General features: G+C 46.3%; 1 protein-coding gene across 1 annotated transcript in view; it reads right to left on the reverse strand.

The window, feature by feature from the left end:
• Positions 1 to 14,898, reverse strand: part of tubgcp5 (tubulin gamma complex component 5) — a 61,420-nt gene that overhangs the window by 2,597 nt on the left and 43,925 nt on the right. The window contains exons 19-21 of the mRNA XM_045697507.2: positions 11,969 to 12,297; positions 9,392 to 9,517; positions 5,447 to 5,535 (exon numbers count right to left, since the gene is read on the reverse strand). Coding sequence (XP_045553463.1) covers positions 5,447 to 5,535; positions 9,392 to 9,517; positions 11,969 to 12,297 — 544 coding nt within the window. The remainder of the gene's footprint in view (positions 1 to 5,446; positions 5,536 to 9,391; positions 9,518 to 11,968; positions 12,298 to 14,898) is intronic.

Below are 14,898 nucleotides of genomic sequence, written 5' to 3' on the forward strand. Positions count from 1 at the left end.
TATATATAACCCTTTATTTAACCAGGTATTTACATATTATATATATATAACCCTTTATTTAACCAGGTATTTACATATTATATATATAACCCTTTATTTAACCAGGTATTTATATATTATATATATATAACCCTGACCCTTTATTTAACCAGGTATTTACATATTATATATATAACCCTAACCCTTTATTTAACCAGGTAGGCCAGTTGAGAACAAGTTCTCATTTACAACTGCGACCTGGCCAAGATAAAGCAAAGCAGTTCGACACAAACAAAACAGTTACACATAAACAAACGTACAGTCAATAATACAATAGAAAAAGTGTATATACAGTGTGTGCAAATGAGGTGAGATAAGGGAGGTAAGGCAATACATAGGCTATCGTGGCGAAATAATTAATTTAGCATTAACACTTAAGTGATAGATGTGCAGATGATGATGTGCAAGTAGAAATACTGGGGTGCAAAAGAACAAAAATAAATAACAATATGGGGATGAGGTAGTTGGGTGGGCTATTTACAGATGGGCTTTGTACAGGTGCAGTGATCGGTAAGCTGTTCTGACAGCTGATGCTTAAAGTTAGTGAGGGAAATATCACTGAAGCTGGAGACTCATTTTTGCAATTCGCTCATTTCACCTTAACGTGAAATGCTTACTTACAAGCCCTTCACCAACAATGCAGTTCAAGAAATAGAGTTAAGAAAATATTTACTAAAGCAAAAATAAGACAGTCAATGGGGTGGGGGTACAGGTTTGTTAAGGTAAGTTGTTCCAGTGGCCATTTGATGAATAGTTCAGCAGTCTTATGGCTTGGAGGTAGAAGCTGTTAAAGGAGCCTTTTGGTCCAAGACTTGGCGCTCCGGTACCGCTTGCCGTGCGGTAGCAGAGATAACAGTCTATGACTTGGGTGACTGGAGTCTCTGACAATCTTTTGGGCTTTCCTCTGACACTGCCTGGTGTAGAGGTCCTGGATGGCAGGAAGCTTGGCCCCAGGGATGTACTGGGCCGTACACACTACCCTCTGTAGCGCCTTACGGTCAGATGCCGGGCAGTTACCATACCAGGCGGTGCTGCAACCGGTCAGGATGCTCTCGATGGTGCAGCTGTACAACTGAGTATCTGGGGACCTATGCCAAATCTTTTCAGTCTCCTGAGGGGGGAAAGGTGTTGTCGTGCCCTCTTCACGACTGTCTTGGTATGTTTGGACCATGATACTTCGTTGGTGATGTGGACACCAAGGAACTTGAAACTCTCAACCTGCTCCACTTCAGCCCTGTCGATGTTACATGGGGGACTGTTCGGTCCTCCTTTTCCTGTAGTCCACGATCAGCTCCTTTGTCTTGCTCACGTTGAGGGAGAGGTTGTTGTCGTCGCACCACACTGCCAGGTCTCTGACCTCCTCCCTATAGGCTGTCTCATTGTTGTCTGTGATCAGGTCTACCACTGTTGTGTCGTCAGCAAACCTAATGATGTTGGAGTCGTGCCTGGCCATGCAGTCATGAGTGAACAGGGAGTACAGGAGGGGACTGAGCACGCACCCCTGAGGGGCCCCTGTGTTGAGAGTCAGCGTGGCACATGTGTTGTTACCTACCCTCACCACCTGGAGGCGGCCCGTCAGGAAGTCCAGGATCCAGTTGCAGAGGGAGGTGTTTAGTCCCAGGGTCCTTAGCTTAGTGATGAGCTTTGTGGGCACTATGGTGTTGAACGATGAGCTTTAGTCAATGAACAGTACTCTCACATAGGTGTTCCTTTTGTCCAGGTGAGAAAGGGCAGTGTGGAGTGCAATAGAGATTGCGTCATCTGTGGATCTGTTGGGGAAGTATACGAGTTGGAGTGGGTCTAGGGTTTCCGGCATGATGGTGTTGATGTGAGCCATGACCAGCCTTTCTAAGCATTTCATGGCTACTGACGTGAGTGCTACGGGTCTGTAGTCATTTAGGCAGGTTACCTTGGTGTTCTTGGGCACAGGGACTATGGTGGTCTGCTTGAAACATGTAGGTATTACAGACTGGGTCAGGGAGAGGTTGAAAATGTCAGTTTAGACACTTGACAGTTGGTCCGCGCATGAGTACACGTCCTGGTAATCCGTCCGGCCCTACGGCCTTGTGAATGTTGACCTGTTTAAAGGTCTTGCTCACAACGGCTATGGAGAGCGTGATCACACAGTCATCCGGGAACAGCTGGTGCTCTCATGCATGCTTCAGTGTTGCTTGCCTCAAAGCGAGCATAAAAGACATTCAGTTCGTCTGGTAGGCTCGCGTCACTGGAAAGTTAGCGGCTGGGTTTCACTTTGTAGACCATAATATTTTTCAAGCCCTGCCACATCCGACGAGTGTCAGAGCCAGTGTAGTAGGATTCCGTGATGTAATCCTGAGGCCTAGTGTCGTACCATTCATCACCTCATGTTTCAGCGTGATAATGCACAGCCCCATGTCGCAAGGATCTGTACACAATTCCTGGAAGCTGAACATTTCCCAATTCTTCCTTGGCCTGCATACTCAGCAGACATGTCACCCATATCTGGAGAAAAGATTTGCCATGGGTCCTCAGATCCTCAAAAGGTTTTACAGCTGCACCATCGAGAGCATCCTGACGGGTTGCATCACTGCCTGGTTATGGCAACTGCTTGGCCTCTGACAGCAAGGCGCTACAGAGGGTAGTGCGTACGGCAAAGTACATCACCGGGGCCAAGCTTCCTGCCATCCAGGACCTCTATACCAGGCGGTGTCAGAGGAAGCTTGCTGCTGCTGATACTCTTGTTATTATCTATGCATAATCACTAACTCTACCTACATGTACATATTACCTCGACACCGGTGCCCCCGCACATTGACTCTGTACTGGTACCCCCTGTATATAGCCTCCACATTGACGCTGTACCGGCACCCCCTGTATATAGCCTCCACATTGACTCTGTACCGGTACCCCCTGTATATAGCCTCCACGACTCTGTACCGGTACCCCTTGTATATAGCCTCCACATTGACTCTGTACCGGTACCCCCTGTATATAGCCTCCACATTGACTCTGTACCGTAACACCCTGTATATAGCCTCCACATTGACTCTGTACCGGTAACACCCTGTATATAGCCTCCACATTGACTCTGTACCGGTACCCCCTGTATATAGCCTCCACATTGACTCTGTACCGGTACCCCCTGTATATAGCCTCCACATTGACTCTGTACCGTAACACCCTGTATATAGCCTCCACATTGACTCTGTACCGTAACACCCTGTATATAGCCTCCACATTGACTCTGTACCGTAACACCCTGTATATAGCCTCCACATTGACTCTGTACCGTAACACCCTGTATATAGCCTCCACATTGACTCTGTACCGGTACCCCCTGTATATAGCCTCCACATTGACTCTGTACCGTAACACCCTGTATATAGCCTCCACATTGACTCTGTACCGGTACCCCCTGTATATAGCCTCCACATTGACTCTGTACCGTAACACCCTGTATATAGCCTCCACATTGACTCTGTACCGGTACCCCCTGTATATAGCCTCCACATTGTTATTTACTGCTGCTCTTTAATTATTTGTTATTCTTATCATCTCACACTTTTTTTTTTGGGGGGGGGGGGTATTTTCTTAAAACTGCATTGTTGGTTAAGGGCTTGTCAGTAAGTGTTTCACTGTGAGGTCTACTACACCTGTTGTATTCAGCATTTCACTGTGAGGTCTACTACACCTGTTGTATTCAGCGTTTCACTGTGAGGTCTACTACACCTGTTGTATTCAGCATTTCACTGTGAGGTCTACTACACCTGTTGTATTCAACATTTCACTGTGAGGTCTACTACACCTGTTGTATTCAGCATTTCACTGTGAGGTCTACTACACCTGTTGTATTCAGCATTTCACTGTGAGGTCTACTACACCTGTTGTATTCAGCATTTCACTGTGAGGTCTACTACACCTGTTGTATTCAGCATTTCACTGTGAGGTCTACTACACCTGTTGTATTCAGCATTTCACTGTGAGGTCTACTACACCTGTTGTATTCAGCATTTCACTGTGAGGTCTACTACACCTGTTGTATTCAGCATTTCACTGTGAGGTCTACTACACCTGTTGTATTCAGCATTTCACTGTGAGGTCTACTACACCTGTTGTATTCAGCATTTCACTGTGAGGTCTACTACACCTGTTGTATTCAGCATTTCACTGTGAGGTCTACTACACCTGTTGTATTCAGCATTTCACTGTGAGGTCTACTACACCTGTTGTATTCAGCATTTCACTGTGAGGTCTACTACACCTGTTGTATTCAGCATTTCACTGTGAGGTCTACTACACCTGTTGTATTCAGCATTTCACTGTGAGGTCTACTACACCTGTTGTATTCAGCATTTCACTGTGAGGTCTACTACACCTGTTGTATTCAGCATTTCACTGTGAGGTCTACTACACCTGTTGTATTCAGCATTTCACTGTGAGGTCTACTACACCTGTTGTATTCAGCATTTCACTGTGAGGTCTACTACACCTGTTGTATTCAGCATTTCACTGTGAGGTCTACTACACCTGTTGTATTCAGCATTTCACTGTGAGGTCTACTACACCTGTTGTATTCAGCATTTCACTGTGAGGTCTACTACACCTGTTGTATTCAGCATTTCACTGTGAGGTCTACTACACCTGTTGTATTCAGCATTTCACTGTGAGGTCTACTACACCTGTTGTATTCAGCATTTCACTGTGAGGTCTACACCTGTTGTAGTCGGCGCATGTGACAAATATAATTTGATTTGATCGCACAGCCATTGAGTGGGACAACATTCCACAACCTGATCGCTGCATGAGGCAAATGGTGGTCACACCAGACACTGACTGGTTCTCTGATCCACACCCCTACCTTTTAAAAAACATTTTTATCTGTGAGTAACAGATGCATATCTGTATGCCCAGTCATGTGAAATCCATAGATTAGGGCCTAATGAATATATTTCCTTATATGAACTGTAACTCAGTAAAATCCTAGACATTTTTGCATGTTTCTTTTACAGTTTTGTTCAGTGTAATATGCCAACCAAGTGAGTATACTACGTGAATACAAACATTTACATTTTTTATTAGAAATTTTCCTCACGAGAGGATTTCTATATTTGAAATTCTGTGAGGGTTATTTAAATCGTTTTTACAAATGTAATTTAAATTTGACGAAAAAAAAGTTCCTGACCATATCTTAAATTCTGTTTAGGTTATTTAATAGTTTCATATTTAGTTTTTAATTTAACAGCATCAATCGCCGGAAGGAGGAAAACAAATCGCAACAAATTGGACTCGCCGTTGTTTCCAGGCATCATAAGGTGAATACAAGGACGATTCTTACACTAATTAGCAGATATGCTCTCGACTTAACAGAAACACATGAGATTGATCGTAATCATAAGTGAGGATTTCTGTAATAAATGACACCACTCACTTCCACGCTCCAAAGCCAACCTGCCAGCGGTCTGAGAAGATGAGGACCAGATTGAGAACTTTCATGATCGCCTCCTTCACGAAGCTCACCTGGAGACGAAACATCAACAGTTACATCATGAAAACTAACATTCAATATTTTTGTTGCGTTCCAGTGTTGATCTCTGCTGGGGGTTTCTGTGTTTTATACAGACAGGTATACACCTCTAGGTGGACAGGTATACACCTCTAGGTGGACAGGTATACATCTCTAGGTGGACAGGTATACATCTCTAGGTGGACAGGTATACACCTCTAGGTGGACAGGTATACATCTCTAGGTGGACAGACAGGTATACACCTCTAGGTGGACAGACAGGTATACACCTCTAGGTGGACAGACAGGTATACATCTCTAGGTGGACAGACAGGTATACATCTCTAGGTGGACAGACAGGTATACACCTCTAGGTGGACAGACAGGTATACACCTCTAGGTGGACAGACAGGTATACACCTCTAGGTGGACAGGTATACATCTCTAGGTGGACAGGTATACACCTCTAGGTGGACAGGTATACACCTCTAGGTGGACAGACAGGTATACACCTCTAGGTGGACAGACAGGTATACACCTCTAGGTGGACAGGTATACACCTCTAGGTGGACAGGTATACACCTCTAGGTGGACGGACAGGTATACACCTCTAGGTGGACGGACAGGTATACACCTCTAGGTGGACGGACAGGTATACACCTCTAGGTGGACGGACAGGTATACACCTCTAGGTGGACGGACAGGTATACACCTCTAGGTGGACGGACAGGTATACACCTCTAGGTGGACGGACAGGTATACACCTCTAGGTGGACGGACAGGTATACACCTCTAGGTGGACGGACAGGTATACACCTCTAGGTGGACGGACAGGTATACACCTCTAGGTGGACGGACAGGTATACACCTCTAGGTGGACGGACAGGTATACACCTCTAGGTGGACGGACAGGTATACACCTCTAGGTGGACGGACAGGTATACACCTCTAGGTGGACGGACAGGTATACACCTCTAGGTGGACGGACAGGTATACACCTCTAGGTGGACGGACAGGTATACACCTCTAGGTGGACGGACAGGTATACACCTCTAGGTGGACGGACAGGTATACACCTCTAGGTGGACGGACAGGTATACACCTCTAGGTGGACGGACAGGTATACACCTCTAGGTGGACGGACAGGTATACACCTCTAGGTGGACGGACAGGTATACACCTCTAGGTGGACGGACAGGTATACACCTCTAGGTGGACGGACAGGTATACACCTCTAGGTGGACGGACAGGTATACACCTCTAGGTGGACGGACAGGTATACACCTCTAGGTGGACGGACAGGTATACACCTCTAGGTGGACGGACAGGTATACACCTCTAGGTGGACGGACAGGTATACACCTCTAGGTGGACGGACAGGTATACACCTCTAGGTGGACGGACAGGTATACACCTCTAGGTGGACGGACAGGTATACACCTCTAGGTGGACGGACAGGTATACACCTCTAGGTGGACGGACAGGTATACACCTCTAGGTGGACGGACAGGTATACACCTCTAGGTGGACGGACAGGTATACACCTCTAGGTGGACGGACAGGTATACACCTCTAGGTGGACGGACAGGTATACACCTCTAGGTGGACGGACAGGTATACACCTCTAGGTGGACGGACAGGTATACACCTCTAGGTGGACGGACAGGTATACACCTCTAGGTGGACGGACAGGTATACACCTCTAGGTGGACAGACAGGTATACACCTCTAGGTGGACAGACAGGTATACACCTCTAGGTGGACAGACAGGTATACACCTCTAGGTGGACAGACAGGTATACACCTCTAGGTGGACAGACAGGTATACACCTCTAGGTGGACAGACAGGTATACACCTCTAGGTGGACAGACAGGTATACACCTCTAGGTGGACAGACAGGTATACACCTCTAGGTGGACAGACAGGTATACACCTCTAGGTGGACAGACAGGTATACACCTCTAGGTGGACAGACAGGTATACACCTCTAGGTGGACAGACAGGTATACACCTCTAGGTGGACAGACAGGTATACACCTCTAGGTGGACAGACAGGTATACACCTCTAGGTGGACAGACAGGTATACACCTCTAGGTGGACAGACAGGTATACACCTCTAGGTGGACAGACCGGTATACATCTCTAGGTGGACAGACAGGTATACATCTCTAGGTGGACAGACAGGTATACATCTCTAGGTGGACAGACAGGTATACATCTCTAGGTGGACAGACAGGTATACACCTCTAGGTGGACAGACAGGTATACACCTCTAGGTGGACAGACAGGTATACACCTCTAGGTGGACAGACAGGTATACATCTCTAGGTGGACAGACAGGTATACATCTCTAGGTGGACAGACAGGTATACATCTCTAGGTGGACAGACAGGTATACATCTCTAGGTGGACAGACAGGTATACATCTCTAGGTGGACAGGTATACACCTCTAGGTGGACAGGTATACACCTCTAGGTGGACAGGTATACACCTCTAGGTGGACAGGTATACATCTCTAGGTGGACAGGTATACATCTCTAGGTGGACAGGTATACATCTCTAGGTGGACAGGTATACATATCTAGGTGGACAGGTATTTGTAGGAAAGGTATCTAGTAGTACAGCTATCGAGTGGACAGGTATTGTCAAACATCTCATTCCAATATTATGGGGATTAATATGGAGTTGGTCCCCCCTTTGCTGCTATAACAGTCTCCACTCATCTGGGAAGGCTTTCCACTAAATGTTGGACATGTACACTTATAAGAGCTCAGTGACCTTCAAGATGGGAAGCACCGTCATAGGATGCTACCTTTCCAACAAGTCAGTTCGATTACATTTCTGCCCTGCTAGAACTGCCCAGGTCAACCATAAGTGCAGTTATTGTGAAATGGAAACGTCAAGGAGCATCAACGGCTAAGCTGCAAAGTGGTAGGCCACACAAGCTCACAGAAAGGGACCGCCGAATGCTGTAGCACTTAAAAACAGTCTGTCCTCGGTTGCAACACTCACTACCGAGTTCCAAACTGCCTCTGGAAGCAACGCCAGCACAAGAACAGTTAGTCGGGAGCTTCATGAAATGGGATTCCATGGCTGAGCAGCCGCACACAAGCCTAAGATCACCATGCGCAATGCCAAGCGTCGGCTGGGGTGGTGTAAAGCTCACCGCCATTGGACTCTGGAGCAGTGGAAACACGTTCTCTGGAGTGATGAATCACGCTTCACCATTGGACGAATCTGGGTTTGGCGGAAGCCAGGAGAACGCTACCTCCCACAATGCATAATGTCAAATGTAAAGTTTGGTGGAGGATGAATAATGGTCTGGGGCTGTTTTTCATGGTTCGGGCTAGGCCCCTTAGTTCCAGTGAAGGGAAATCTTAACGCTACAGCATACAATGACATTCTAGACGATTCTGTGCTTCCAACTTTGTGGCAACAGTTTGGGGAAGGCCCTTTCCTGTTTCAGCATGACAATGCCCCCGTGCACAAAGCCAGGTCCGTACAGAAACGGTTTGTCGAGATCAGTGTGGAAGAACTTGACTGGCCTGCACAGAGCCCTGACTTCAACCCCATCAAACACCTTTGGGATGAATTGGAACGCCGACTGCGAGCCAGGCCTAATCGTCCAACATCAGTGCCCGACCTCACTAACGCTCGTGGCTGAATGGAAGCAAGTCCCCCACAGCAATATTCTAACATCTAGTGGAAAGCCTTCCCAGAAGAGTGGAGGCTGTTATAGCAGCAAAAGGGGGAGACCAATCCATATTATTGCCCATGACTTTGGAATGAGATGTTGGACGAGCAGGTGTCCACATACGTTTGGGTAATATAGTGTATCAGTATCTATAAGACAGGTATCCATCTTACCTTCTCTCGCAACAGACAGCGGTCGTGGATAGTGGACAGGTATCTGTAGTGGATCTTAATCAGCTGGTCCAGGTCTTTAGCCTCCTGGACCTGGTGCTGGAACTCCAGACCAGTGCTGTGAAGAATCTAACAAGACAGGGATATCGCCAAGTACGATATGGAACGTTTAGATATTGACCAAAAATCTATATTGGCATGTATTATGACTAGAGGTCCATACAGATGCCTGATGGGAAACTTCTGAACTACAACTAGCGCTACAACAGCACTACACCTAGCCTAGCACTACACCTAGCCTAGCACTACACCTAGCCTAGCACTACGCCTAGCTCTACACCGAGCCTAGCTCTACACCGAGCCTAGCTCTACACCGAGACTAGCTCTACACCACAACTAGACTAGCACTACAACTACACTACAACTAGACTAGCACTACAACTACAACTAGACTAGCACTTCAACTAGACTAGCACTACAACTAGACTAGCACTACAACTAGACTAGCACTACACTACAACTAGACTAGCACTACACTACAACTAGACTAGCACTACAACTAGCACTACAACTAGCACTACAACTAGCACTACAACTAGACTAGCACCACACTACAACTAGACTAGCACCACACTACAACTAGACTAGCACCACACTACAACTAGACTAGCACCACACTACAACTAGACTAGCACTACAACTAGACTAGCACTACACTACAACTAGACTAGCACTACAACTAGACTAGCACTACAACTAGACTAGCACTACAACTAGCACTACAACTAGACTAGCACCACACCGAGACTAGCTCTACACCAAGACTAGCACTACACTACACTACAACTAGACTAGCACTACAACTAGACTAGCACTACAACTAGACAAGCACTACAACTACAACTAGCACTACAACTACAACTAGCACTACAACTAGACTAGCACTACAACTACAACTAGCACTACAACTAGACTAGCACTACAACTAGCACTACAACTAGCACTACAACTAGACTAGCACTACAACTAGCACTACAACTAGCACTACAACTAGACTAGCACTACAACTAGACTAGCACTACAACTAGCACTACAATTAGACTAGCACTACAATTAGACTAGCACTACAACTAGACTAGCACTACAACTACAACTAGCACTACAACTACAACTAGCACTACAACTAGACTAGCACTACAACTAGCACTACAACTAGCACTACAACTAGCACTACAACTAGACTAGCACTACAACTAGACTAGCACTACAACTAGACTAGCACTACAACTAGCACTACAATTAGACTAGCACTACAACTAGACTAGCACTACAACTAGACTAGCACTACAACTAGACTAGCACTACAACTAGACTAGCACTACAACTAAACTAGCACTACAACTACACTACAACTAGACTAGCACTACACTACAACTACAACTAGCACTACAACTACAACTAGCACTACAACTAGACTAGCACTACAACTACAACTACAACTAGCACTACACCTACAACTAGCACTACACCTACAACTAGCACTACACCTACAACTAGCACCACACCTACAACTAGCACCACACCTACAACTAGCACCACACCGAGACTAGCACCACACCGAGACTAGCACCACACCGAGACTAGCTCTACAACTAGACTAGCACTACACTACAACTAGACTAGCACTACACTACAACTAGACTAGCACTACAACTAGACTAGCACTACAACTAGACTAGCACTACAACTAGACTAGCACTACACTACAACTAGACTACAACTAGAACTACACTACAACTAGAACTACACTACAACTAGACTAGCACTACAACTAACCACTACAACTAGACTAGCACTACAACTACCACTACAACTAGCACTACACTACAACTAGACTACAACTAGAACTACACTACAACTAGACTAGCACTACAACTAGACTAGCACTACAACTAACCACTACAACTAGACTAGCACTACAACTACAACTACAACTAGCACTACAACTAGACTAGCACTACAACTAGACTAGCACTACAACTAGACTACAACTAGACTAGCACTACAACTACACTACAACTAGACTAGCACTACAACTAGCACTACAACTAGACTAGCACTACAACTAGACTAGCACTACACTACAACTAGACTAGCACTACAACTAGACTAGCACTACAACTAGACTAGCACTACAACCAGACCTAGAACTACAACCAGACCTAGAACTACAACTACACTAGAACTGGCTACTTCTATCTCTTCCAATGATGACCTTTGAACTTGACTAGAAGTAATACATGTTCACTATGCCTCAGACAACCTCTTACCCTCGTCATGTTCACTATGTCTCAGACCTCTTACCCTCGTCATGTTCACTATGTCTCAGACAATCTCTTACCCTCGTCATGTTCACTGTCTCAGACAACCTCTTACCATCGTCATGTTCACTATGTCTCAGAGAACCTCTTACCCTCGTCATGTTCACTGTCTCAGACAACCTCTTACCCTCGTCATGTTCACTGTCTCAGACAACCTCTTACCCTCGTCATGTTCGCTATGTATCAGACAACCTCTTACCCTCGTCACAATGTAGTTGTGAAGGCTGTTGACGAAGTGCATCAGTTTGACCCTCAGCAGAAACATCCTGTGGATCTGCTGGTTGATTGGCTCTTTAGCCTTCACCTCTTCTGGTGTCCCTTCCCACCGCTTAGCCTTCACCTCCTCTGGTGTCCCTTCCCACCGCTTAGCCTTCACCTCCTCTGGTGTCCCTTCCCACCGCTTAGCCTTCACCTCTTCTGGTGTCCCTTCCCACCGCTTAGCCTTCACCTCTTCTGGTGTCCCTTCCCACCGCTTAGCCTTCACCTCCTCTGGTGTCCCTTCCCACCGCTTAGCTGCTAATGTCAAATCTATAGGAGGAAACAATCCAGCATTAACACATGTGTTGTGGAAACAATCCAGCATTAACACGTGTTGTGGTCATGACATTCAGAAATCCCTCATGTTTTGAGAGAGAAAATCTTATTTGACCTTTGTTGATTGATATACACTGCTCAAAAAAAATAAAGGGAACACTTAAACAACACAATGTAACTCCAAGTCAATCACACTTCTGTGAAATCAAACTGTCCACTTAGGAAGCAACACTGATTGACAATAAATGTAACATGCTGTTGTGCAAATGGAATAGACAACAGGTGGAAATTATAGGCAATTAGCAAGACACCCCCAATAAAGGAGTGGTTCTGCAGGTGGGGACCACAGACCACTTCTCAGTTCCTATGCTTCCTGGCTGATGTTTTGGTCACTTTTGAATGCTGGCGGTGCTTTCACTCTAGTGGTAGCATGAGACGGAGTCTACAACCCACACAAGTGGCTCAGGTAGTGCAGCTCATCCAGGATGGCACATCAATGCGAGCTGTGGCAAGAAGGTTTGCTGTGACTGTCAGCGTAGTGTCCAGAGCATGGAGGCGCTACCAGGAGACAGGCCAGTACATCAGAAGACGTGGAGGAGGCCGTAGGAGGGCAACAACCCAGCAGCAGGACCGCTACCTCCGCCTTTGTGCAAGGAGGAGCAGGAGAAGCACTGCCAGAGCCCTGCAAAATGACCTCCAGCAGGCCACAAATGTGCATGTGTCTGCTCAAACGGTCAGAAACAGACTCCATGAGGGTGGTATGAGGGCCCGACGTCCACAGGTGGGGGTTGTGCTTACAGCCCAACACCGTGCAGGACGTTTGGCATTTGCCAGAGAACACCAAGATTGTCAAATTCGCCACTGGCGCCCTGTGCTCTTCACAGATGAAAGCAGGTTCACACTGAGCACGTGACAGACGTGACAGTCTGGAGACGCCGTGGAGAACGTTCTGCTGCCTGCAACATCCTCCAGCATGACCGGTTTGGCGGTGGGTCAGTCATGGTGTGGGGTGGCATTTCTTTGTGGGGGCCGCACAGCCCTCCACGTGCTCGCCAGAGGTAGCCTGACTGCCATTAGGTACCGAGATGAGATCCTCAGACCCCTTGTGAGACCATATGCTGGTGCGGTTGGCCCTGGGTTCCTCCTAATGCAAGACAATGCTAGACCTCATGTGGCTGGAGTGTGTCAGCAGTTCCTGCAAGAGGAAGGCATTGATGCTATGGACTGGCCCGTCTGTTCCCCAGACCTGAATCCAATTGAACACATCTGGGACATCATGTCTCGCTCCATCCACCAACGCCACGTTGCACCACAGACTGTCCAGGAGTTGGCGGATGCTTTAGTCCAGGTCTGGGAGGAGATCCCTCAGGAGACCATCCGCCACCTCATCAGGAGCATGCCCAGGCGTTGTAGGGAGGTCATACAGGCACGTGGAGGCCACACACACTACTGAGCCTCATTTTGACTTGTTTTAAGAACATTACATCAAAGTTGGATCAGCCTGTAGTGTGGTTTTCCACTTTAATTTTGAGTGCGACTCCAAATCCAGACCTCCATGGGTTGATAAATTGGATTTCCATTGATTATTTTTGTGTGATTTTGTTGTCAGCACATTCAACTATGTAAAGAAAAAAGTATTTAATGAGATTATTTCTTTCATTCAGATCTAGGATGTGTTGTTTTAGTGTTCCCTTTATTTTTTTGAGCAGTATATTTTGAAATGTATTTCATTGTGAAGCAGACGGATTACCAGGATGTGTACTGTGAGCATGCGCTGACAAGCTGCCAAGTCTCTTCACTGACATTTTCAACCTCTCCCTGTCCGAGTCTGTAATACCTACATGTTTCAGGCAGACCACCATAGTCCCTGTGCCCAAAGAACACTAAGGTAACCTGTCTAAATGACCATCGCACCGTAGCTCTAACATCTGTATCCATGAAGTGCTTTGAAAGGCTGGTCATGGTTCACATCAACACCACCATCCCAGAAATCTTGGATCCACACCAATTCGCATACTGATTTTTAGCATGTGATTTTTAGTCCAAATTAACTGTTTTCTAATAGAGTCCAGTTGCTTTTAAATGGATTTGTTGATATAGGAACATTCTGGAATAGATGCGTGTTGGACGAGGAAAACCTTCTTGATGGCTTTAGCTCTTCCCAGTAGAGATAAGGGGATCGTTCTGGAATAGATATTAGCTCTTCCCAGTAGGGATAAGGGGATCGTTCTGGAATAGATATTAGCTCTTCCCAGTAGAGATAAGGGGATCGTTCTGGAATAGATATTAGCTCTTCCCAGTAGAGATAAGGGGATCGTTCTGGAATAGATATTAGCTCTTCCCAGTAGGGATAAGGGGATCGTTCTGGAATAGATATTAGCTCTTCCCAGTAGGGATAAGGGGATCGTTCTGGAATAGATATTAGCTCTTCCCAGTAGAGATAAGGGGATCGTTCTGGAATAGATATTAGCTCTTCCCAGTAGGGATAAGGGGATCGTTCTGGAATAGATATTAGCTCTTCCCAGTAGGGATAAGGGGATCGTTCTGGAATAGATATTAGCTCTTCCCAGTAGAGATAAGGGGATCGTTCTGGAA

The sequence above is a fragment of the Salmo salar genome, chromosome 16, assembly GCF_965601325.2.
Source record: "Salmo salar chromosome 16, fSalSal1, whole genome shotgun sequence".
Lineage (NCBI taxonomy): Eukaryota > Metazoa > Chordata > Actinopteri > Salmoniformes > Salmonidae > Salmo > Salmo salar.